The 27,333-nt window shown below is 30.4% G+C and overlaps 1 protein-coding gene across 1 annotated transcript; it reads left to right on the top strand.

Moving 5' to 3' along the window:
• Positions 1 to 11,155: 11,155 nt before the first annotated feature.
• On the top strand, positions 11,156 to 26,720 carry LOC126708928 (protein NRT1/ PTR FAMILY 5.4-like). The gene is made up of 5 exons (XM_050408934.1): positions 11,156 to 11,344; positions 12,955 to 13,120; positions 13,277 to 13,527; positions 24,711 to 25,237; positions 25,399 to 26,720. Exons 2-5 carry the CDS (start codon positions 13,021 to 13,023, stop codon positions 26,606 to 26,608), a joined length of 2,088 nt encoding a protein of 695 aa, XP_050264891.1. The 5' UTR covers positions 11,156 to 11,344; positions 12,955 to 13,020; the 3' UTR covers positions 26,609 to 26,720.
• Positions 26,721 to 27,333: the final 613 nt, after the last annotated feature.

Below are 27,333 nucleotides of genomic sequence, written 5' to 3'. Positions count from 1 at the left end.
TTGATATGTCATTGGTCCAAAAGAAAATAATTTATATTATTATTTTGACTATTATTTTTAGTATTAGGGTTTATTTAAATACTGCTTATTTTACTAAAATTAAAAATTTATTACTGAAAATACTGTAAATAAAAATAAAAATTTGCTGAAATAGTACAGTGGGGTTGATGAATAGTAAAAAAAAAATTATATAGTGAAATAATTTTCATTTTTCATTAGTATCCAAATAGAGGCTCAGTGAGCTTTTGGATACAGCGTTTTCCCTCAACGTTTGTGTCTGGCGTTTGCAGTTCGTGGGACCCGCGGCTACAGTAGCATCCATTAAATGCCTAAGACTGAAGAATGCGTCTGTCAGTGGATTCGTGCACTGTTCACAGAACTCACAAACCTATTTTTTCAACAGAATTTTCATTATAATGTGTCTACAGTGGGTCTCATGCTGTACAGCATGAGACTCACAAACTTCTTTTTTCAGCCAAATTTTCATTCAAAATGGGTCACACAGCATTATTTACACATTTAAAAATTATTTCACTACAGTATTTTCAGTTTTCAGTAATAAGCGGTTCCAAACAAACCTTTAGTATTAGTATTTGGATTTGGATTCTCAGCGAGAAAATATATATATATATATATATAATATAAATTAGCAATAATTCTGAAATAGTATACCAATATTAATTGATATCAAATTTTTTTTTTTTTTTTTTTACTAAATCGAAATAGTCTCAGGTATGGTATTAACTCCCTTACATCATACTTCACATGGAATTTGTTTTTCCAAACACGTGCTTAACGGATGATTAATTGACAAACCAAAAATTTTTACTGGCTTCCCACTTTCCTATTGTTGCGGAAAAAATATACGTCCAAGTAATGGTATCAACTATCAAACTATCAGTATCACCAAAATTACTGCTACATTTTCCCAAAAAAAAAAAATTAATGCTAAAGTCACAAACTATTTTACAACGTTCATCAAAATTATTGATGTAGATAATTCTTAGTGGTTCTGATATGGATATACCACTAATATCACTTTTTTATTTACCAATAATCGCTAAGGAAGTTAATACCATACCGAAAGCCATTTCGATTTAGTCAAAGAAATGAAATATTTCGGTACCAGTGTACCATTTTAGAATTAATACTAATTATATATATATATATATATATATATAATTAGTTAAAATATTTAAAAAGATAAGTTTACATCTTATATATTTTTATTTTTATTTTTAGAATACATATGTCATCTATACAATCAATCAATGATAATAATGGTAATCTATGATTTCAAAACTTAAAAAACCAATAATATATATACATATACACATATATATATATATATATATTTATATATATATATATATATATATATAAGTCTAGTTAATATATGCCCTTAGAGCACATATTAACCATCTATTTTGAGAAAAATTTTATGAATAATTGAAAAAATTGTCAAAACAATTAATTACTTTCTTGTTTTTCGATAAATTTTTTTTTTAAAATGGTTTACTAATATATACTCTAAGGATACACGTTAGTAAACCTCATATATCTACTAAATCTATTAACTATATAAAAAGCGGCTATGCCGCTACAGTGCTTCGGCATTGTGCACTCAGTGTGTTTGCACTGTGCAAGCACTATAGTGGAAACAGTGCTTTTTTTTTTTTTTTGTCTTTTTTCTTTTTCGGTTTGTTTTGTGCTTTTTGTTTTTTTGTCTTTTCCTTCTTCTTTATATATAGTGCTTTTGGTTTAGTTAACCGGTATTGTAGCTACCGTCCCTAAATTTTTTTTTTTTTTTTTAATATTTATGTAAGCTAGTATATATATTGTTATAATGACGTAACAAATTTCACAATTATTGACCGGAACTGTAGCTACAGTGCCTAAAGTTTTTTTTTTATAATATTTATATTTATGTAAGCTAGTATATATATTGTTATACTAACGTAACAAATTTCACAATTATTGACTGGCACTATAGCTACAGTGCCAAAAGTGTTTTTTTTTTTTTTTTTCTTTTAAATATTTATGTAAGCTTGTATATATATTGTTATACTTACACAACAAATTTCACAATATTTTCACAATTATTGACGTGTCAATTACTTACAAGTTGAAATAAATAATAAAATATGAGATTATGACTAACCGCAATTAAAAATAAATATTTTGAGAAAATGTTACAACACTTATTGTGTAGTACTTTTGTTTTATCGCGAATGCATGTAGGCACGATAGCTATAGTGCTTTTGGTTTAGTTAGCTGGCACTGTAGCTACTATATATAAAAGCGCAAATGTGCTAAATTACTGTAGCTACACTGATTTGGTTTCGTGAGCCATTTTTTTTTTTTTTTTTTTCAAGTTTTGAACAATAGCTACAGTGCCACTTCTATAATAGCTACATTTTTTTTTTTTTAGTAATTAGTTTTTGTTTTTTTTTTCCTTTTAAATATTTATGTAAGCTGATATATATATATATATATATATATATTGTTATACTGACAACAAAAATTTTATAATATTTTCATAATTATTGACGTGGGCGAATGCGCTAAAGCATTGTAGCCACAGGGCTTTGGTTTCGTGAGTCACTTTTCTTTTCTTTTTCCCAAGTTTTGAATAGTAACTATAGTGCCAAGTGGCACTGTAAATACAGTAGTTACATTTTTTTTGTTCCTTTTAAATATTTATGTAAACTGGTATATATATTGTTATACTGACACAACAAATTTCACAATATTTTCACAATTATTGTCGTGTCAATTTCTTATAAGTCGAAATAAAATAATAAAATATGAAACTGTGACCAATCACAACTAAAAATAAATGTTTTGAGAAAATGTTACAACACTTATTGTGCAGTGCTTTTGGTTTATTCAACTGGCACGGTAGCTACAGTGCCTAAAGTGTTTTTTTTTTTTTTTTTTTAGTAATCGGTTTGTGTTTTTTTTTTCTTTTAAATATTTATGTAAGCTGGTATATATATTGTTATACTGACACAACAAATTTCACAATCATTGACATGTCAATTTCTTACAAGTTGAAATAAAATAATAAAATATGAGACTGTGACCAACCACAACAAAAAATAAATGTTTTGAGAAAATATTACAACACTTATTGTGCAGTGCTTTTAGTTTATTCAACTGGCATGATAGCTGCAGTGCCTAAAGAAGTTTTTTTTTTTTTTTTTTTAATATTTATGTAAGCTAGTATATATATTGTTATACTGACACAACAAATTTCACAATATTTTCACAATTATTGACTTGTCAATTTCTTATAAGTTGAAATAAAATAATAAAATATGCGACTGTGACCAACCACAATTAAAAATAAATGTTTTGAGAAAATGTTACAACACTTATTGTGTAATGTTTTTGGTTTATTCAACTAGTACGGTAGCTTCAGTATCTAAAGTTTTTTTTTTTTTTTTTTTAATATATATGTAAGCTGGTATATATATATATATATTGTTATACTGACACAACAAATTTCACAATACTTTCATAATTATTGACGTGTCAGTTTCTTACAAGTTGAAATAAAATAATAAAATATAAGACTGTGACCAACTATAACTAAAAATAAAAGTTTTCAAAAAATGTTACAACACTTATTGTGCAATGCTTTTGGTTTATTCAACTGGCACGTTAGTTACAGTGCCTAAAGTTTGTTTGTTTGTTTTTTTTTTTTTTTTTAAATATTTATGTAAGCTGATATATATATATTATTATACTGACACAAAAAATTTCACAATATTTTCACAATTATTGACATGTCAACTTCTTACAAGTCGAAATAAAATAATAAAATATGAAACCATGACCAACCACAACTAAAAATAAATATTTTGAGAAAATGTTACCACACTTATTGTTATCACAATTGATGAGATCTCAGTTTCTTATATATCAAATAAAAAAATACTAAGTCCACAACATTTTAACATTAATTCCTACAGTGCCTAAAGGTTTTTTTTTTTTTTTTTAATATTTATGTAAGTTGGCATATTTATTAACTATATAAAAAGAGCCAAAGGCTCATGAATAGTATTTTTTTGGTTTGTTCAATTAGTGAGGTGCACTTTTTTTTTTTTTTTTTTTTTTAAGATCTTTAAATGTTTACTTTGTACTTGCAATGCAAGTTTACATTGTCAATACACAAAAGTGGTTAATATTATACACATTTGCACAAAAAATGGTAAATATTGTACAAATTTTGTAAATGTGTACAAAATTTGCCAATTTTTTTGTGTCTAAAATATAAATTTACATTGTAATTAAGTACAATATATACATAGAGATATTATGAAAATGTTGTGACGCATGTGTCAATTCCTTATGGATCAAAATAAAATAAAATAAAATAATAAAATATTATACCGAGATCTAGCATAATTAAAAATGCGGTGACATTTTGTTGTTATTACAATATATTCACAACTATTGAGGTGTAAGTTATAGGTCAAAATAAAATAATAAAATATTGGACTAGGATTTGTCATGGTTTTATACGAATGAGATTAACTTTTTATGACATAATTATCAAAATTCTTAAAATTAATGTCTCTTTTGATTAATGTAAATCTCTATGTATTTAAAAAATCAAATGATTTATATCTTTATTTTGTTATACAAATAAAATCTAAAATCGATTCTAATCACTAATATTTTTTTTTTTTTTTTTTTTTATGGCTAGCACATGCCTTGCACGTGCTGCTCTGACTAATATATAAAAATAGTGGGATGGCCATGGGTAGGGTATGGGTAGGGTATACCCATACCCAACCCAATTAATTTATCCATGGATATCCAATTACCTTACCCAATTAGTATCCATACCCAATTGTTACCCAGTTTGTTTACCCATGGATATCCATACCCTACCCAAACCCAATTTTTATAAAATCACCAAATATGCTCAAAAATCACTAAAAAGACCAAAATATTCTCAAAATCTTTAAAATGAGCAAAATACCCATGAAACCTCTAAAATGGCCAAAATACTCCTGATTCTCTAAAATCACCAATTATGCTCAAAAACCACTAAAATGACCAAAATATCTCAAAATCTCTAAAATTAGCAAAATACCCATTAAATCTCTAAAATGACCAATATACCCCCAAAATTACCAAATATGCTCAAAAACCACTTAAAATTACCAAAATACCCCCCTAAATCTAAAAAAATGACAAAATACCCCCGAAACCTAAAAAATGACTAAATACCCACGAAACCTAAAAATGTCCAAAATACCCCCGAAACCCAAAAATTATCAAAAATACCCCCTAAACCTAAAAAATGACCGAAATACCCCCGAAACCTAAAATTTGACTGAAATACCCCAGAAACTTAAAAATTACCAAAATACCCCCGAAACCTAAAAAATGACCGAAATAACTCCTAAACCTAAAAAATGAGTAAAATATCCCCGAAACCTAAAAACTTACTAAAACACTGCTGAAACTTGAAAATTACCAAAATACCCTTGAAACCTAAAAATTGACCGAAATACTCCGTAAACCTGAAAAATGACCAAAATACCCCCGAAATCTATAAAATGACAAAAATGCCCCTAAAACCTATAAAATGTCTAAAATACCCTCAAACCTATAAAATGACCAAAATAAGCCCTAAACTTGTAAAATGACCAAATATGCCCAAAACCTCTAAAATGACCAAAAATAACCCCAAACCTCTAAAATTACCAAAAATACCCCGAAAGCTATAAATCGACCAAAATAGCCCTAAACCTCTAAAACAACCAAATACCCCCAGAAAATATCTAAAATGACCAAAACACCCTTGAAAACTTTAAAGTGACTAAAGTACCCCTTAACCTATAAATGACCAAAATACATTTGTAACCTTTTAAATTACGAAAATAGAGGTTTGGGGTATTTTGGATGTTTCAAGGGTATTTTTGTCAAGATTAAAGGTTTTAAGAATATTTCAGTCATTTTTTAGGTTTTGAGGGAATTATGGTAATTTTTTTTGGTTTCGGGGTTATTTTGGTCATTTTTTTTAGATTCTAAGGGCATTTCAGTCCTTTTTTAGATTACGGGGGAATTTTTTTTCATTTTTTAGGTTTTAGGGGTATTTTGGTAATTTTTATATTTTGGGGCTATTTTGTTAATTTTATAGATTTCGGAGGTATTTTGGTAATTTCAAGGTTTCAGGGGTAATTTTTTATGTTTCAGGGGTATTTTGGTCATTTTTTAGGTTTTGGGGGTATTTTGGTTATTCTTTAAGCTTTGGGGGTATTTCAGTTATTTTTTAGGTTTTGGGATCTTTTGGTCATTTTTTAGGTTTCGAAGTTATTTCAATCATTTTTTAGGGTTGGGTGTATTTTTATCATCTTATAGGTTTTAGGGGCATTTTTGTCATTTTATAGGTTTCGGGGTATTTTGGTAATTTTATAGGTCTCAAGAGTATTTCGGTCATTTTTTAGATTTAAGGGGGGTATTTCAGTAATTTTTTTTATGTTTCGAGGGCATTTGGTCATTTTTTAGGTTTTGAGGGTATTTTGGTAATTTTTAGGTTTCGGGAGGTATTTTGGTCATTTTTTAGGTTTCAGTGGCCTTTCAGTCATTTTTTACGTTTAGGGGTTATTTTGGTAATTTTTAGTTTCGGGGGTATTTTGGTCATTTTTAGGTTTCGTGGGTGTTTCAATCATTTTTTTTAATGTTTCGGGGGTTTTTTGCTAATTTTTAAGTTTCGGAGATATTTCGGTCATTTTTTAGGTTTAGAGAGTATTTCGGTAATTTTTTATATTTTGAGGGTATTTCGGTCATTTTTTAGGTTTAGAGGGTATTTTGGTAATTTTTAGGTTTCAGTGGTCTTTTGGTCATTTTTTAGGTTTATGGGGTATTTTGGTAATTTTTAGTTTTCGGGGGTATTTTGGTCATATTTTAGGTTTTGGGGGTGTTTCGGTCATTTTTTTTATGTTTCGGGGATATTTTGGTCATTTTTTAGGTTTGGAGTGCATTTCGGCAATTTTAGAGGATTTTATGAATAATTTGGTCATTTTCAAGTTTTAGGGGCAATTTGGTAATTTTGATTATTGGTTAATTGGGTGGGTTGAGGTTTACCCATAATAATTTGGTTGAGTTTGGTTTGAGTTAGATCTAATTAGTTAAATGGGTAATAATGGGTAAATGGATAATATCCAAACCCTACCAAAAATATTTGGATAATATCCAAACCCTACCCAATTACCTTCTACCCATTAAGAACTGGATATTACCCAGAATAATTGGATCGGGTAGGGTTGGATATCCATTACCTAATGGGTATGGCCATCCCTGTGCCTCTGCAGGGAATTTTTGGTTTAGTCAATCACTGCCCAAAACTCACCGTTTCATCTCATGCCTCTATCTACACGGTACAGTATTTGTGCTACAGTGCTTTCGTTTATTCAATCTCACTATTAAATAAGCCAATGAGAACTTCTGCTACAGTAAATGCATTTATTCAATCCCACTGTTACGCTTTATTATACAGTTATACTTGCCTCTTTTTTTTTTTTTTTTTTTTTTCTTTTTTTTTTTTTCACTTGCTTATATGATAATAATAAAATATTGACACAATAAATTGCCACAATATTTTCACAATTATTGAGGTGTAAATTTCTTATATATTAAAATAAAATAATAAAATATCATACTGAAACTGAAAGCAACCACAAATAAAAATAAAGGTATTGTAAAAAAAAAGTAGTACATCTATAACATTTTTACAATATTTTCATAACACATGATAAAGTGTTATTATGATATAAACTTACCAATCTACAGTACTTTCCTTTATTCAATCCCACTGTTATGAAATTATACTTGCCTCTTCCAACTTTTTTTTTTTACTTGCTTGTATGATAATAATACAATATTAATACAACAAATTGTCACAATTGCTAAGGCGTATATTTCTTATATATCAAAATAAAATAATAAAATATTATACTGGAACCAATCACAATTAAAAATAAAGGTATTGTGAAAAAGAAAGTATTACATTAACAATATTTTCACAACATTTTCATAATAAATCTTACATGATAAATCTCTATTTCTATTAACTATATAAAAAGTGCCAATGCCTCTACAGTGCCACTTTGGTTTATTGAGTCTTTATTTTTATTTTATTTTTTCAAGTTTTGAACAGTTGCTATAGTGCCACTTTGGTTTGTTCAAGTGGCACTGTAGCTACAACGTTTTTTTTTAGTCTTCTGTTTGTACTTTTTTTTTTCCTTTTAAATATTTATAAGAACTCGCATATATATTGCTATACTAACACAACAAATTTCACAATATTTTCACAATTATATTGAGGTGTTAATTTCTTATAAGTTAAAATAAAATATGAAACTGCAACCAAACAAAATTGAAAATAAATGTTTTGTGAAAATGTTGTGACACTTGTTGGGTGAATGTGTAAAAGTTACAATACTTTTGGTTTGTTCAATATGTACTGTTCATCGTTTTTTTTTTTTTTTAGTCATCGATTTGTGCTCTTTTTTCTATATATAAAAAGAGCGAATAGGCTCATAAATAGTATCATGAACAGTATTTTTGGTTTAGTAACTTGCCTTCCCCCCCTTTTTTCTTCAAAATCACCAACTTGGTTTTTTTTTTTTTTTTTTTTTTTTTTTTTTTAAGGATCTTTATTTGTTTACTTTGTACTTTTAATGTAAGCTTATATTGTATACACACAAAAAGTAGCAAATATTATATATATTTAATAAATTCATGAACAGTGTTATGAACAGTATTTTTAGTTTAGTGAGTTACCTCTTTCCCCCTTTTTTTATTTTTTATTTCTTCAAGTTCACCAACTTGGTTTGAGCTTCTTTTTTTTTTTTTTTTTTTTTTTTTTTTTTTCTTTTCTTTTAAAGGAATTTTATATGTTTACTTTCTACTTATAATGTAAACTTACATTGTATACACATAAAAAGTAGCAAATATTATATACATTTGTACAAATTTTGCAAATGTGTACAACATTTACCAATTTTTATGTGTTTACAATATAAATTTATATTATAAGTGCAATATATATATATATATATATATAAACAGTGAATGGGAAAAGGCTATAGTAATTTCATTATAGTAATTTTGGTTTGTTCAACTTTCAATGTTTTGCTGACCCCTTTTTTTTTGTGAATGCATAAAGTTGTAGTATATTTGCTATATTATTTTTGGTTTGTCCAATTCACGTTGTTTCACATTATAATAAAATATTAACATCACAAATTAGCACAATATTTTCACAATTGTTGAGGTATTAATTCATTATAGGTCAAAATAAAATAATAAAATATCATACTAGAACCAGTTATAACTAAAAATAAACGTATTGTGAAAAAGAAGTGTTATATCCACAATAATTTTCACAACAATTTCATAACGAATCAAATATGGTAAATTGTTATTGGTTCTAATTTAAACTTACCAATGAAACTACTTTTTTGCCCACCAATAACAACTTGTAGTAACCTACTACTTATGATTTGTTGTGAAAATGTCATGAATATAACATTTTTTTGTGTGAAAAATGCTAAGACATCTTGATGTAGTCACAATATTATCAAAACTGTTGAGCTGTCAATTCTTTACAAGTTAAAATAAAATATAACAAAATTATAAAAGTATTATGAAAATGTTGCGTCATTCTGTTGTGTTTTTAGAAATTTTTTGTTGGTTTAATCAACTTTGTTGAGCCAAAATTCACTATTCCACATACAATTTTCTTGGGTTGACTTTTTGTATATTTTTTCCTTTACACATTATTTGAAGTAAAAACATATAGTTTTACACACAAAAACAAAAACAAAAATTTAGGAAAAAAACATTTTTCATTCTTTATGTTTGGGGTAGTTTACAATTCTTCCTTAAACTTTAAAATCAAGCAATTTTTTCCTTAATATTTTGAAAAAGAGCAAATATGTCATAGTGTTATTCTCTCAATTAAACCATAATTAAAGCTTATGATTCTTAAAATATTTTACTATGTAATGTCTAAATTATTCCCGCTAAATTTTAACATCCTAAAAATTTTCTTTACGTATTTTGAGTTTTAAATGATAGAAATTCTTAGAAAGTTAGAATGATGATATTAGGTGTTTTATTTGTAATCTAAAGAATGTTGATTTTTTAGGTTTAAATTTTCAAAACTTATAATTTATCTAATGAAAAATTTGATGACACATGCCTTTTGTTATCTTTTTTTTTTTTTTAATTTCTTAGCAAAACTTAGTTATTTATTGTTGGAAGATAATGATATTCGTTATCATTCTTAGAAGTTTTTGGAGAGTAGATATATTGTCTTTAACAAGTGTGTACTAAAAATCTATTATAGTTAAATAAATATTTATATGTTAAATAGCTATTCTAACTTTATGGTTGATCAAAAATCTTAAGCGAATGAGATTAACTTTTTAAAATATAATTATCAGAATTCTTAAAATTAATGTATTTTTTTATTAATGTAAATTTTTATATACTTTAAAAATCAAATGATTCATATATTTGTTTTGTGATATAAATAAAATCTAAAATTAATCTTTATTACTATTTTTTTTTTCATGGCAAGCAAGTGCTGCCCTATCTAGTATATATATATATATATATATCAAACCTTTATTACAAAAGGTGAATATAACTTATATAAGTACATTGACGTGAGAATGGAATAGTGGGAACAATTTACGTGGACTTAAGTGATCACTTGAATGAAAGCTGGCCTCAAGGCCACCTGTCAAAGCCATAACCCATATGTCTTTTCACTTGGTGGGGGTAAAGAGTGAAGATAAAGACAAAGTTTATATAAAAATATGAAACCTTTATTACAGTAGGTGAATATAACTTATACAAGTACATTGATCACTTGAATGAAAGCTGGCCTCAAGGCCACCTGTCAAAGCCATAACCCATACGTCTTTTCACTTGGTGGGGGTAAAGTGTGAAGATAAAGACAAAGTTTATATAAAAATATGAAACCTTTATTACAGTAGGTGAATATAACTTATACAAGTACATTGACGTGAGAATGGAATAGTGGAAACAATTTACGTGGACTTAAATCTGTCAAAGCCATAACCCATATGTCTTTTCACTTGGTGGGAGTAAAGAGTGAAGGTCAAGACAAAGTCTTCTCACTTTCCATCTGATTCGTTTCTCTCCACTGTTCTCACTTCTCATCTGCTCAACAGCTCAAGCAAGGCAGCAAGCTTCCTCCGCCTGGACGGCTGGACTGCTCTCTGCTCAGACTGCTCTCCGCCTCTCTCAAGTTCTCAACTGCTCTTCGCCTCTCTGTTCAGCCGTTCAGGTATAAAGTCTTTGACTTGGCCTTCTTTCTTTCTTCTTCTTTTTTTTTTTTTTTGGTGAAAATGACTTGGCTTTCTCTTCATTGGTTCTTGTTAAGATGATAAGATTGGGCCCTGGTTTTTGTTTATCAGTTTTGGGCCTTCAAGTTTTTTTTTTTTAATAAAGCCTGCGGTTTTTTTTTTTTGGGTTATAGATTGGATTTGTTTTGTGTTTTTTTTTGGGGGTGGGTCTTATTAACAGACCTTGTGTTATGGTTGTGATTAAATTTTTGTTATGCTTGTGTTTATTTTTTATTTTTTTATTTTAATCTTTTGTTTTTTTTATATATATTTTAGTTAGTGGTAATATATTGAATAAGTCGTTATTTATACCGGTTGAGATGGTTAAAAAATTGTTATTATTCGGTGAAATTACAACAATACTTTTTATATAAATCAGATTCTATTTTTCATTTACTCTACACTTGAAAGTTATTTTTTATTTTAATCTTTATAAATATATTGTTTGATTAAAAATGTCTACTAGAAAATATGCATTTGAGTATAAAAAACTTAAAAAAAGAAGAAAAATTAATTGAGTCTCAAAAATGATTAATGGATAAATTTGTTATTAGTAACAAACAAAATATAACTCAAAATTTATATAAAAATATCACAAATGAGCAAGAAATTCACCAAAAATAGTTAGAAGATAATAAAATGATACAATTGCAAGATAACAATAATGTTCAATTTTGCAATACAACAAATCTTGATAATGAACTTCAAAATAAGTGAATTAGCTATATTATCGATTGAAAATGAGATGTTTGAAGAACTTGAATACAAAAATTTAATTAGTCAATTTGCATCTCAAAAGACAAGAAAAATAGATTTTAAATGAAATATATTATAATATAAAAATATTAAATAAATATTAATTTAATTAATATATAAGTATAAAAAATGTCCAATTTTTAATTCTCGCTTTAGGTTCCAAAATGTCTAGGGCTGGATTTGACCCTACAAAAATTTCATAAATCACAATCTACATGAGTTTGCATATTATTTCCTTTAAAATCAAGCGATGGCCCCTTTAGTTAGTTTGACCCAATGTTAGTTTATCAAGTAGATCCCAACCAATTAAAGCATAAACTTTTACCAAAGCTTAACAAATACGCCGTGTCCTTTCTTTTTTATAAGCATACAAAAGTGCAATGCACTGTGTTCCTTTGTATATTTTGTGCACTGGCAAGCGATGGCCCCTTTAGTTAGTTTGACCCAATGTTAGTTTATCAAGTAGATCCCAACCAATTAAAGCATAAACTTTTACCAAAGCTTAACAAATACGCCGTGTCCTTTCTTTTTTATAAGCATACAAAAGTGCAATGCACTGTGTTCCTTTGTATATTTTGTGCACTGGCAACATTGCTTGAACTTATGAGTTATTTTCTTCACAAATTTGATCCTTTCGTCATCATTTCATATTTTCCCTAGCTAATTTTATCTTTCAATTTTAGTTTTAGATGCATTGATTCGAGTTTAGAAATATTATTATTATATTTTAATTTTGATCATTTTGTATTCCATATATTTATAAATTTAACATAAGAATATATAATTCGTCCCCCAGGCAAAATATCCAGGCTACGCTCCTGTTCATTCCTAAGATACTCTGAATCTCTGATTCCCACCCACAATGGTAATGTGTGGTGAATGGTTCTCAAGGATCTACGGCAAAGTCGGGAAATGGTATCACGATTATATCTTCTTCTCAAAGGCTGTGCCATTCATCTTTGGTAATAATTCTGAAAATAAAGTAAAAGTTTCATTAACGTTGGAGTTGACAGAGAATAGATTTGTATTCTTTTCTCTCTCTCTCTCTCTTTTTTTCTTCTTTTTTTTTTTTTTTGTAAAAATAAAAAAATATTTTTTTCTAATTCAATGAACTTCAGGATTGATTGTGAGCCATAAAGTGATCAACTCGGCAGTGGTGGAGATGTTTATTTATTACCTCGCTACCACCTGGGAGGGGGACCCTTCCAAGGCTCCTATGCTGGAGGAGGACTATTTGCCAACAGCTGCAACAATCGTAAATCTTCTGGAAGGCATATCAACCATATCAGCAGTTATTGTTGCGTATATTGCAGGTTCCTCTTTAACAAGTTTCACAACGATTGTCATCTGCGCGTTGACCTACACTATGGTAATTCCACATTCTTTTCTTGTGTAATAAATAGCCTTTGGCTGATAAAACTATTAAAAAAATAAATTGGAATTTTCGAACGTAGGTTACATAAAATGAAAGGAACAAAAAATACATAATGGTTTTGAGAAATACCTAACCCAATCTAGGTATTGATTAAGACCCCAAATTTTAATTTACCGCTTAATCACTTTTAAGGTAACCTTTTTTTTAAAAAAAAAAGAAAAAAAAAATGAAAAACAGTTCAAACCAAATTCAAGTGATTAGTCAATTATAGCGTGCTTGAACATCAAAATAAGCATGGATAAACATAAAGAGCATATATAAAGAGCAAGGGCGGAACTAGGTGGGGCCCATATATACATGTGTGTGTTTTTAACCATTTTATATTTGGGCCTCCACTTTCTAAAATTTTAAGGCCCCTCTCCCTACAATTTTACATTGAATTTATTATAATAGTGTTTGCATTAGTTGTAAAAAAGTATAAAGCCTCAAATTTGTCCAATCAAATTCGAAATACACCCACATCAATCTAGGAATCATTGTGCGAAAATACATATGTGCTATAGTAACTAAGTAAAATTACACAATTATTGTAGCACAAATATATTTTTGCAAATTTACACAATTACAATAACACAATTGTATTTTTGTACAATAATATATAGATTAATGTGGGTGTATTTTGGATTGATTGGAAAAATTTACACAATTATTGTTGCTATGCAAATGAATGTTTTAGAAATTATTTAGATTGAGGATAGTGGTTTTTGGTTGAAGAAGAGAGAGATGATTTGAGATAATAATAAAAAATTGATAAGGAAGTAGTATTATGATGAAATGTAGAGTAAAATAAATAATAGTGGGAATATATATATATATATATATATATATATAGATATATATAAAAAAGGTTATTATGCTAAAATAGATAAAATTTTTGCATGAGCTGATACAAATGCTCTAATGTATTAAGAAACAATGAAGTTTTGTGTTTTTGTCTTTATTAGTAGATGATTGCGTTATAATGTATTATTAGTCGCATACCCGCGCGTTGCGCGCGGTAATTTTTTTAGGATGGTCTCATTAAATATTTTATTAATACTATAATTTTAGTGATTAACCATTTGATTTTCATTAGTTTTTAAGTTAACAAAAACCTTAAATATACCTTCTTCTTTTCTTTTTTTTTTACCTTTACACACACACATATAGTGAATCTTTACACATACCTTCAAAAAAACTCTATATATTCCACTTTTTTGGATGCGTAAAATTATAGACTACTACTCTATATAATGATAGTGGCTAATTAATTTTATATATTTTTTTTAGTGATCTCATTTGTAACGCTTCTTACCATTATCATATATTTACTAACTGATGATTTGCATAACAAAGACGATAAATGAGAGGTAGCATTGTTCATTAGATTTTTGAAAGTAATAGTGCATGAAAATTATATATATATATTATAAATAAGGTTAAATGAAATGTCAAAAAATGGATTTTTAAATTTTCTACTACTATTAGAGAACATCTCTTTTTTAGTTATGATTAATATGGTTTCCATAGTTAGAATTTGATTAGTTTTAAATTTAAATTTAGTACTATGATTGTATTTAATTGTTGATTGTTGATTTAATTTTTTAAGTGAATTAAACAGTTTATGTTACTACACTGTAAAGTTTTTAATATTCTCTACACGATAATCTCTATTTTATTTTTTACTTCTCCTAACAACCTCTTTGTTTTCCAATCAACGATTACTAATTGACGTTTGGTTTTTTTTTTTTTTTCTTTAACTACTCTTTATTACTTTGTATTGGTTTTTTTTCTATACCATCTCTCTCTCTCTCTCTCTCTCTCTCTCTCTCTCTCTCTCTCTCTCTCTCTCTCTCTCTCTCTCTCTCTCTCTCTCTCTCTCTCCATTGGCAACCTATCGCTTTCCAAAATTTGATGATGATTCTATGACATTAAATATGCATTATTAGTTTTTTTTTTTTTTTTTTAATTTAGTGTTTCTAACTTGATTTGTTTTGTATTTCATTCTTCCTTTGATGCATTGGGTGTGAGAATGAGTGTTTCCCTATCATTACTCCACTTAATGTGGACAATTTTATTTATTTAATTTAGGCAAAATATTATATTTAAAATTTTTAAAAATAAAAAAGGAGTGGAAATATAAATAATTTAATGATATATATGGGGGATGTGGTTGAATTTAAATGTTAAATAAAATGATATGAGAAAAAAAATAAAAATAAAATACATAACAATAAACACTAACTTATCCAAATAATTCTATGTAATATAATAATAGTACATTCTTATATACTATTTTTAATTATTTATAATGAAATATGATAATATTTAACAATCAAAGACATAAAAAATAAATAAAAAAATTTAAAACACAAAGCTAAATCCCATAAACCAAAATAGAGCTCTAAAGAATACAAAACTTTATCAGGCTAAAATAGAGATGCAAGAAAAATAAAAATAAAAATCTACCAAAAAATTGAGGGAGAAAGAGTGGGAAATAACCACTTTTCTATGAGATAAAATTATGTAAAGAATAGAAGAGTGAATGATAAATTTATACTAAGAGGATGATAATATGAAAAAACAAAATAAAGGAAGATAAAAGGAAAGAGGAAGAGTGATATCAAGGTAGAATTTTTGGGGAGATGAAAAGGTAAAGAAAATGAGAAAGGTTGAAGAAAGTGTAAATGTTAAAAAAAAAAATGAGTACAACTTGATGAGCACAATTTTCTTTTATTTGAATTTAAGTAAAATATTACATTTTTTATTTTTTAAAACAAAAAGAGAGAGAAAATATAAATAATTTAATGATAAGGAGGATGTGGTTGAATTTCAATATTGAGTAAAATGGAAGAGAAGAAAAAAATAAGAAAAATTAAAAGATAACAATAAACACTAAATTATCCAAATTATGCTATATAATGGAATACTATTTTATTTTTATCTACTATCTTTAATTTTTTATAATGTAATCGGATAAAATTTAACAATCAAAGAGCAAAATAATAATAATAATAACTTAAAACACAAAACTAAATCGTATCAACATAAATTAGAGTTCTTAAAAATACAAAATTTTATCAACCTAAAGCGGAGATGCAATAAAAAATAAAAATCCACCAAAACATTGAGAGAGATAAAAATCCACCAAAACATTGAGAGAGAGAGAGAGAGAGAGAGAGAGAGAGAGAGAGAGAGAGAGAGAGAGAGAGAGAGAAAACCTTTTTGTGAGAGAAAACTATGCAAAGAATGGAAAATAGTGACAAATTTATAGTAAGAGGGATGGGATAAGAAGAGACAAATAAAAGAAGATGAAGAGAAGGATGAATAGCAATATTAAAGTAGAGGGTAGTGGGGAGATGAAAAGGTGAAGGAAGAAGAAAGGTTGAAGAAAATGTAAATATTTTTAAAAAATAAGTGAATGTAAAAAAAAAATTATAGGAAAATTGGAAATAAAAAAGAAATATATATAGATGTTAAAATCGACAAAGATGAATATGTAAAGTCAATAATCTATTTTTATATATATATATATATTTGTAAAAAAAAAAGGAATAAATATTAATTATATATAGATATTAAAACCGACAAAGATGAATATGTAAAGTCAATAATCTATATATATATATATATATATATATATATATATATTTGTAAAAAAAATAGGAATAAATATTAATTATGTGGCGAATGACGTGGTGGTGAGGTGGCGCAACAGGAGCTCAGCAGCTATAAATTCCACGCTTCAGCTTTTAGTAATATATTGATGAAACAAAAATTTTGTATATTTTTCTTTGTTAATTGTTTGTTAATACTAAATAGAAACTTATTTGAAATTTCATGATTTTTTTTTACTGTACTCTGGCTCCCCTTAACTCGAAATTCTAGGTCTATCCTTGATAAAGAGCAACCCACATAAAATTAAAGACACAAAACCACAAGATAACACTAAATGTGTTATCAAAGAGAAAACGCGAGAACCAAGAGGAAAAACCTCTTTGTGGCACCAACACTTAAACGATCTACTAGAATAGATTATTGCAGTATAGATTACATGACACAACCCTCCAAGCAATACTGTAATACTGTAAACTTTTGCTAGCAATTCCTCGACTCATTTCTCTACTCTAGCAATTGGATATGCAATCGAGCTCCAACTGCATCTTCAAGCCTCTATGGCTGATTTTGTGGTAGTTCCAATGATTCCCAAGGTTGCCAACAACACTCACAACACTCTGGTAACACTCTGGTGATGATGGGTGTGAGGAATTTAATCTCCTCTCAAAAATTTGGCTATGGCGAGAGGGAGAAAGTAGAGAAAAATGGTTAGTGTTTGGCTCTCACAATTTATTGGTTTCTCTCAACTTTCAAATGAGAATTAGAGTTTAATTTGTGGGAAATGAGGTTTATAAAGGATGGGTAAAGGCTAGAACAACAAGAGAGTGAATTCTTTGCTATTCTGACCATTTCGGTTGACCAAGGGTTAGGTGAATGTTTTTCCCAACAGATTTTCAAATGCTTGACACATGCCAGTTTTCATGGGACCAATAAAATTATTTGTTCATTATCAAGTATGATAAGACTTAATTTAAGAAGATGCATTTAAGCCATTGAAATTTGATTAAATGATTACTTTCAATTTAGAGGTCTGATTGAGGCCTGTGACCAGTTGTTTTGATTGTTACGACATTAACATCATTTTGATAAGGGACAATTGAAGATCAAATGGATATAATTAATATGATATCTCCAGGTATGAGATTAAATTTAGGTTGTAGAATGAGGTGTCTGTAATAATACATAATTTTAGATGATAAATAGAAACATATAAATCAGTTTAAGCATGTGTAGAAGACAATCTAAGCTTGTAGTAAATAGAGTATAAAATTATGATCAAGTATTTCCACACACATCCTTAGAACATTGAACTCGTTCTACTCACAAATCATAACTAGCTAATCATAACTAGCTTGATAATGCACTATGCCATTAGTACAAAGGTACTTGGGCAAACACAAGTAATATGTGATCAACCATATTTAGGTTAAATTTTTAGATTTTTCATTTTTTTTTTTATTGTTGTGTTTTTAAATTTTTAAAAACTCACACAAAAACAAATGAAACGCATTGATCATATAACAACAAACAAGATAAATAACTCCAAAATAAAAAGGATGTATATTGCATGTGAATAAAAAATCTAATATGCAAAATATGTCCAAAAATCAGATTAATTAGATCAAGGATGGAGTAGAAACCTCTCAAGTTAGAGCGTGTTTCTTCACGCAAATAGCTTTAATCTTCAACTTAGGGGTGAAGAAACATTAGGAGTGGGGAATTGTCTACACAAAGACAAAGATGTGGTACCAAACTTACCAAGGTTCAAAGAACTTAAGATTGACTAAATTTTCTTCACGGGTTGACCTTGGCATGCGATAGAAGGAATATCAACAATTCTAGAAACTCCACGTTTAGCATGTTTCCTTGGGCTTCCTCTAGGAATTAATCTGGCAACATGATTTTGTTTTTGTCTCAACAAAGAACAATGTGGTCTAATATGACTAACAACACCACAATGGTGGTAAGTGGGAACAAAATTTGATCCATCCATTTTCCTTGGATGAGACCTAAACACGGGCTTTGACTTATGAGCTTCCACCATAAGCCTTTTGCCATTATCAAATCTAGCTAAATTAGCATTTATCTCCACTCTAGGATTCCTCTTATGAGGAGAAATACATACCAATTTGCCTTCAGAGTTAGAGGACACACTTGGCACAAAATTAGGCTTAACATTAAGTTTGGCATAAGAACCTTTTTCCGATTTAGCATTTGATTAAGCTATGCCTTCTTTCAAACACTTAACATGTACCTTAAGAGATTCATTTTCACACTTAAGTTCATCAACCGACTTGTTAGTTACATCAAGCTTAGCATCCAAATTCATCTAAATACATTCAATTACTTTTAATATTTCCAAGCAATTTTGATCAATTTAAAAAAAAAAAATTTCAACCAACTTGTTAGATTCATCAAGTATTATAATTAAAGTTTTAACAAACAAAATTGCTCAATGTCTCTTGGAATTTCTTAGACTTTTTCTTGAAGAGCTTGTTACCAACAATTTTTAAAATTATCCATAGAATCATGTAAAACATCATTACAAGCATGAGAATAATCACACATAGATTCAATAGCATCACAACTCATGCAAAGAAGCACACAAACCTTTATCCATGGCAAATTGAGGGTCATCGATCACACTTAGGAAATAAATCCACAAATCATGTGTACCATGATTTGATACCTATTGAGATTACCAAACTTTAATTATGGTAATTATTTAGACCCCAAGTTGTAATTACAGGTAATTCCAATTTTAAGCTAATCTACCAATTTTTAGCCCAATTGTTTACATGATTAGCCAATTAACAATACAACAATAGCAAGCATGGATAATCAATAAAAGTAGCTCAATAGCAGCAAAATAAAGAGCATAGTACTACATGATATCACCAGATGTGTTATAAAAGAGAAAAACTCAAAAATTGGTAAAAAAAACCTCTTTGCGACATTGACTCTAAAATAAAAGATACACACAAAACCCTCCCAGCCTAGTGCTATTCTAATACTTGTGCCCTCTAAGCTCTAGTTAGCAACTGACTACTCTTAAGTCCTTTCTTCATCTAGTTGTAGAATCTACAATTGAGCTCCAATTTCATATTCCAAGTCTTCTTGGATGAATATGGGTGTGCTCCAATGATTTCTAGCAATCCAATCAACTTTCAACACTTAGGAATTGTGTAGATTGTGATGGAAATGATCTCTTCTCATAGATTTGACTATGTTGAGAGGAAAAGAGAGGAGCGAATGGGTAAGCGTCTGGCTCCCACTATTGGGTAGGTTTTCTCTCAATGTTAGATGGGAATTCTAGGGTTTATTTTGTGGGAAATGATGTATATATATGATGGGCAAAGGTTGGAACAACGGGTGGAATGGTCCTAGCACAATTTCAAATCAACAAACATGTGTCCATCTCGTGGATGCAACACATAATTTCACTCAAGCGAAATTCTCTTCTCAACCACAGCCCTTTAAGTTCTAAACCTTCTACCCAGTTACAAAAAAGAAAACACCAATAGTATACAATGTGTTGAATTGAATCACATGCAAATTGCATGGCATTAAGCCAACACAAAGACAAGACTTAATAATAATATCACAAGTTGGTCCTCAAGTAAATATTCTTGGCTCCCTCTTGCTTAGACAATGAATTCAAGATCCATGATAGGACCATACTATGACACCTTGTTCAAGTATTGAACAAAGGCGCTAGATCAGTAGGTGATTGTGACATTGAACCATCTAAAATTAAATCCAATATTTTTCTTGTCTATCAATGCCATTTGCATTGACCTAAACCACGTAGAATGGATTCGAGGGATCATATTTCTTGATTGTAACTGATGATGAGTAAGAAGTAGATGAAGAAAAAGTAAATGCTATTGAAAATTTGAAACGAAACTAATCAATAGTGATTTGACACCATATGAAATGAGAGAGAGAATTGATGAGAATTTGTTAATGTTTCTCATTGATTAAACTAGATTACAATGCATTTGTTATATTAGCCAAAATTAGAGAAACTAAACTAATCTTTACTGCTAAATAACATTGTTCATTAGTTGTTGTATAGTAGCAACAAACTTAACAGATTCCATTCACCACCTTGGCCAATACACGTGAGACACGTATTAGTGAGGCACAAGCAAAACACATGATGATTAGTAAGAAGTAGATGAAGAAAAAGTAAATGCCATTGAAAATTTGAAACGAAACTGATTAATAGTGATCTAATACCATATGAAATGAGAGAGAATTGATGAAAATTTGTTAATTTTTCTCATTGATTAAACTAGATTACAATGCATCTATTATATAAGTTAAAATCAGAGAAACTAAACTAATCTTAACTGCTAAATAACATTGTTCATTAGCTGTTGCATAGTAGCAACAAACTTAACAGACTTCATTCACCACCTCGGCCTATACACGAGGCACGTATTAGTGAGGCATAAGCAGAACACGTGATGGGACAAAATAAAATTACAACTTGCAGCCTTATAGTACAACACAAAACAAACTCACAACACAAATATACGTAACAACACGACTTGCTGTAGTGACTAAGCAACATGTTGTTTAATTAAAAAAAAATTCAAATCCTTCAAATTTTTTTTTTTTTGATAACTATTGCAAATCCTTCAATTTAACTATTGCAAAAGCTATGCAACCTATGTATTTCCTTCAACCATGTTCTTTCAAATTTTTTTTGATAAGTAATAAGAATTCATTGATAGAAAAAAAGATACACCCAAGCACACAGGTAGTATACAAGGGGGAGCAAGTCAAGAATGAAAATTACAAAGGTCAAGTAAATCCAAAATAGAAAGAGGATGGTTTCTCCACACAGAGAACCATTCAAGTAAGGTTCGGAAGAAAAGAAGCTTGAGGTCAGGCAAAGCACGCTCAGAGTCTTCAAAACATCTACTATTCCTCTCCTTCCAAATACACCACATCAAGCAAAGAGGAATGATCTTCCAAATGGCTCCATTGTGGAGGCGACCAAAGTGACCTTGCCAACAAGCAAAGAGACCAACAACAGATGAGGGCATGATCCAACACACTCCAAATAAACCAAAAACCATATTCCATAACTCCGAGGCAACCGGGCAATGAAGGAAAAGATGGTCAACGCTTTCACTACTACGCTTGCACATATAACACCAATCCAAAATGCAAATCTTTCTTTTCCTAAGATTGTCAATAGTCAAACATTTCCCCAAGGCTGCGGTCCAGACAAAAAAAGCCACTCTAGAGGGGATCTTCTGCTTCCAAATATTTTTCCAAGGGAAAAAATGCTCACTATGACCAACAAGAAGATGATAGTAGGAACTAACCGTGAACCCCTTACTCTTACAAGGCAGCCAAAGTCTCTTATCCTCCTCACTCCTGCTTCCAACAGGAGTGCTATAATTTTGACAACTTCTTGATAAAGAAACTCCCAAACTGGTGTTGATGGAGCTGTAGGTCTCAATTAATGGTGGTGACTGTATGGAGGTTGCAATTTGGGTCATTGTGTGGTATGAGTGATTTCTATGAGTTAGTGTGGGTTACCATTGGTCACAATGGGTTTATGTGTTTTCCGAGAGTATGGAAGTGCTCTTAGCCGGTTGTGTCCTAAATTTAGATCCACTTGCTGGGAACATGGAAGCGCTCCTAACCGATTGAACCGGTATGGTAAAAACCATATTAATTGCTAAAAAAATCAGTCAAAACCAGTCAAGAACTGGGAAAATCTAGGAACTGGACCCTTTCCTGATTCTTTGACCATTCCAGTTTTTAAAACCATGGTCTTGACCTTCTTGTCGTGGGTCACCGTCGGTTAATGGACTCAAATTATTCAAAACCCAATTATGGTTTCTTATGTATTTCTTTCTAATTATGTTAGTAGACATTACATATTTGTAGTTTCCATGGGATATGGTTTGAAGAACATGTAACTATAATGCTAGTACTACTGCAAAATGGCACACCATTATAGCTAAACAAGGATAATGGTCACTATAAGGACTTTCAATTTTTGTGTTACAGGCTCTTGCAGCACCCTTGGACAATGCTACAAACACAAAAGGATGAGAAATTTTTTATGTCTATAGACCTTCTCAATAGAATGGTAACACATATTCGAGTTATACCTTTAAAATAAGGATGAGAGGGCATATGTAAGAGTATTCGCATCAGTTTGTCTAAATTTTTCTGTTTATTTACGCATAAAAACCTACTTTTTCTATTTTATACAACCACTTTTACAAAACACCTACGTTAGATTATTTATTCTACCTTTCATTTTATTTAAATACTCATATTCATTCTTTTTAATGCTATTTGTAATCTCAAATCTCTTTCTCCCTCTCTTTTTCTCTCTCATTTAACATTAGAGGTTTAATTATCTTCTCTCTCCTCTCAACCCTAAGCTCTCTTTCTCCATTAGGTTTGGGTTTGATTTTGATTTTAGGTTATAATGTTACAAATCCATGGGTAGAACTCACAATTGAAAACCAGCTTGCAAAGAGAGGGTGCCCAAAAACTTATAAACACATGGTTAAGGATCATAACATACCACCATACTCCATAGCCGACATCCACGACGGCTCACTCTAGTGACAGTGACTCGATGGTAGCCTTTTCTCTATTAGCGGCTTCACTCACCTATTTGTTATTTTAATCTAGTCTTTAGGTTGCTCCCTTAGGGATCCAACCACAAAACCACAACTCATTTGATCCCATACTCAATGAACTATGTCCGATTACTTGACATGGTGGTTGGTTTTGATACTAAATGTTACAAACTCATGGGTAGAACTCACCCTTGAAAACTGGATTGCAAAGGAAGGGTGCCCAAAAGCTTATAAACACATGGTTAAGGATCATAACATACCACCATGCTCTGTAGCCGACGTCCACAACGGCTCACTCTAGTGACACTGACCCAATGGTAGCCATTTCTCTTTTGGCGGCTCCACTCACCTATAAGTTATTTTAATCTAGCCTCTAGGTTGCCCCTTTGAGATCCACCCACAAAACCGCAGCTCATTTGATCTTATACTCAATGGGCTATATCCGATTACTCGACGTGGTAGTTGGCTCTGATACCAAATATTACAAACCCATGGGTAGAACTCACCCTTAAAAACCGGTACACAACTTTAGCTTAACTGATGTGAAAGAATTTTGGAGTTAAATATATAAAATTGGGCACTTTTTTCTTTTTATACATTCACAAATGTGAATGCTCCAAGGCTCCTTTCTCATATAAGGGTGTACCTCACAAACAAGGTATCCATCTCATATGAGAGAGGTATTACATGTTCGATACACAGAGAGAGAGAGAGAGAGAGAGAGAGAGAGAGAGAGAGAGAGAGAGAGAGAGAGAGAGAGAGAGAGAGAGAGAGAGAGAGAGAGAGAGAGAGAGAGAGAGGAAAATGTAGTAGTGACTAAGGTTGTTCTATCAGACTTAACGATAATTTAAGAAGTTCCACAAAAATCTAAATATCAATTTGTCTTTCTTGTTGCAGGGAGTGATGCTTTTATGGTGTTCAGCCAATTCTCAAAGTATCCTTATCCATTATGGACCTATTTATGTAGCAGCGTTGGCTCTAGCACTAGGTAACTATGGCCTAGATTCAATCCTAAAAGAATTTCTTTCTGAACAGTTGATTGAGGGAGAAAAAGGAAATTCCAACGTAAGTGAAGCCCCAATAGAGGGTCGTACAAATGTCTGGTGGTATATTGCCTCGATTTCTGGATCTGCCATTGCTGTCTTTTGGCTTTCAAATATTGATACATGGGAAAGAACCTTGTTCGCTTCCAGTGTAATGATGGGAGCATCTCTTTTATTGTTCTTATGCGGCTTCAAATTTTACTGTACCGAAAGACACAATAGGAACTCCCATGTTATTTTCAAAGTCTTCAAGGCAGCTATATCCAAACGTTATCTCGCCTACCCTGGTACACCAACTCAGTTATCTTGGAAAACTGTACCAAATCTAAAGTTGTACGAAGAAAAAAATAGTCAAATACTGCCAAAAGTTTTTTGGTTCAGGTTGGTCTCTTTCTCTCGGTGTTACACACACTTCGTACGTATGTGTTTTCAAAACACATTTTACAAGTTTAACTAAAATTATGTTTTTTAAACTGATGTGGTGTTCCATAGAATCCATTCATATGATGTGGGGAATTCATGGGGTAATTATGCTGACGCAGGTGGTTAGACAAAGCTGCAGTGACTGTAGAAAAAACCTCAAGCAGTCCGCAGGAAGAGGAGAATCTTTGCTCAGTTGAACAAGTGACCCAAGTAAAGTGCTTTTTGACATTGATACCTTTGTGGACAACCTTTTTAGCCTATAGTTTGGTCCAGGCTACCGGAAATACTTTCTTTATTGAGCAAAGTAGCAACTTGAAAAGTACTAAAAACGATGTCAGGGTTCTTCTAGTTGCTTTCTTCGTACTCAATTCCTTTCTACGCTTCATAATCCCGTGTCTGTTTTGGTCAGAGAAAGCAAGAAATCCCAATGTCACACTGGTGAGAATTGGTGTTGGGATGATTTGTTCTATATTGTGTTGCATTGCAGCTTGGCAGGTGGAGGTCCACAGATTGAAAGAAATTGAGAGACTTTATCCTAACAAGTCATCTAAGACTGGCACTATCTCCATGAGTATCCTCTGGTTACTTCCACAATTTATTTTGTTGGGACTAACGGAGGGACTTGTCGAAGAAGGGCTCCGGGAATTTTTCACTAAGCACGTCACTAAATCGATGTGGAATTCTGGGCAATTGTTGACTGGATGTATATTAAGTTTCGGAAATTTCTTCAGCATACCTTGTGTTCAACTAGTAAGAAGCTGGTTCAAGGGCGACATAAACGACAGTCATCTGGATAGGTATTTTCTGACTTTAGCAATACTAAGCTCTGTGTTCCTCTGCTTTTATGTGTACGCTTCAAAATCTTACTCCAAGTATGCTGACATAAGAGATTTATCAAAGGAAGCAGAATTAGCCCCTAATGTTTCAATGGAAGGAGGAGAGATGAAAGATGAAATGTCGCTGGCTTCTTCCTCTGCTCAAAACACACCTTTAAATGAGGACTTGGACGATTATTCTGTCCAACCTTCTCCTCTCCTTTCCTCTCATCCTCATCCATCTCACTCTATTTTAAACATACCCCAAGGAGATGGTGTTGAAGACAATACCAAACACCTGCCAACCGGCAACCACTCTCTCTTATGGACAAAAGTGTCCAGAGTCATGGGCTTCACTCGCCACCTCTACTCCCGCTTAGCAAATGTTGAAATGGTTGGTTTGCAATCTTCCCCGGATGTACACTATGCTGAATCTATGGAGGAACTCCCTTTGCAGTCCCACGCATCCACTGAAGCTGAGGAGGCAATCTATGATGATGAGCCTAGGAACTAAGTTCCACGGTTTAAAAATTAAGCAAGAACATTTTTAAAATGTTTGCACATTGTAATTGAATTTAATAAATAGGTTGGAAATCTTATCTATTAGTACTCCATTTTTTTGGTTATTTCCATCTTATATTACTTATTAGCTTTTTTTTTTTTTTTTTTTTTTTTTTTGGAGAATTGGCTTTATTTAAAGAAGTATCTAATTATCCCCAAAATCAGATATTGGGCTAAGATGCTCTTGTTATAGGCTGCAATAGCAGAAGCATATAGATTAATAGAAGAAGATAAGCAGATTAATTTTCGGGCTGTAGCTCAACAAGTTTTCTGGCAGCAACATTCCCTAGAACAACATTTTCATGGATGTTGCAGGCTGATAGAAAAATCTGCCATATATGAGCATCAAGGTGAATGAGCATTTGTTTGATTGTCCTCTTTGCATCTTCTAGGTTTCCAACTTGTCCAAGCAAGTCAAACATGTTGGCATATTGTTCTAAACGAAGGACTAGGAAACACAGACACAAGTATGGGTAGGATATAACAAGAAGGTAATTTTTTGAAAAGTTAGGACATGAAATTGTAGGGATATGCATATTAAAATTAGAATACAAAACAAGAATAAGATCCAAAGAATAAATAAAATATGAGCAACAGCCTAAAGGAAGAGGGTGAAATTGCCTTGCATTACAATATGTGTAACAAGATCAGCAATGTTCTAACTACAATAATCAACAA

This window comes from Quercus robur, chromosome 12 (genome assembly GCF_932294415.1).
Source record: "Quercus robur chromosome 12, dhQueRobu3.1, whole genome shotgun sequence".
NCBI classification, from domain to species: domain Eukaryota; kingdom Viridiplantae; phylum Streptophyta; class Magnoliopsida; order Fagales; family Fagaceae; genus Quercus; species Quercus robur.
Note: the sequence above shows the minus strand (reverse complement) of the source record. Positions and strands in the feature narration are given on the sequence as shown.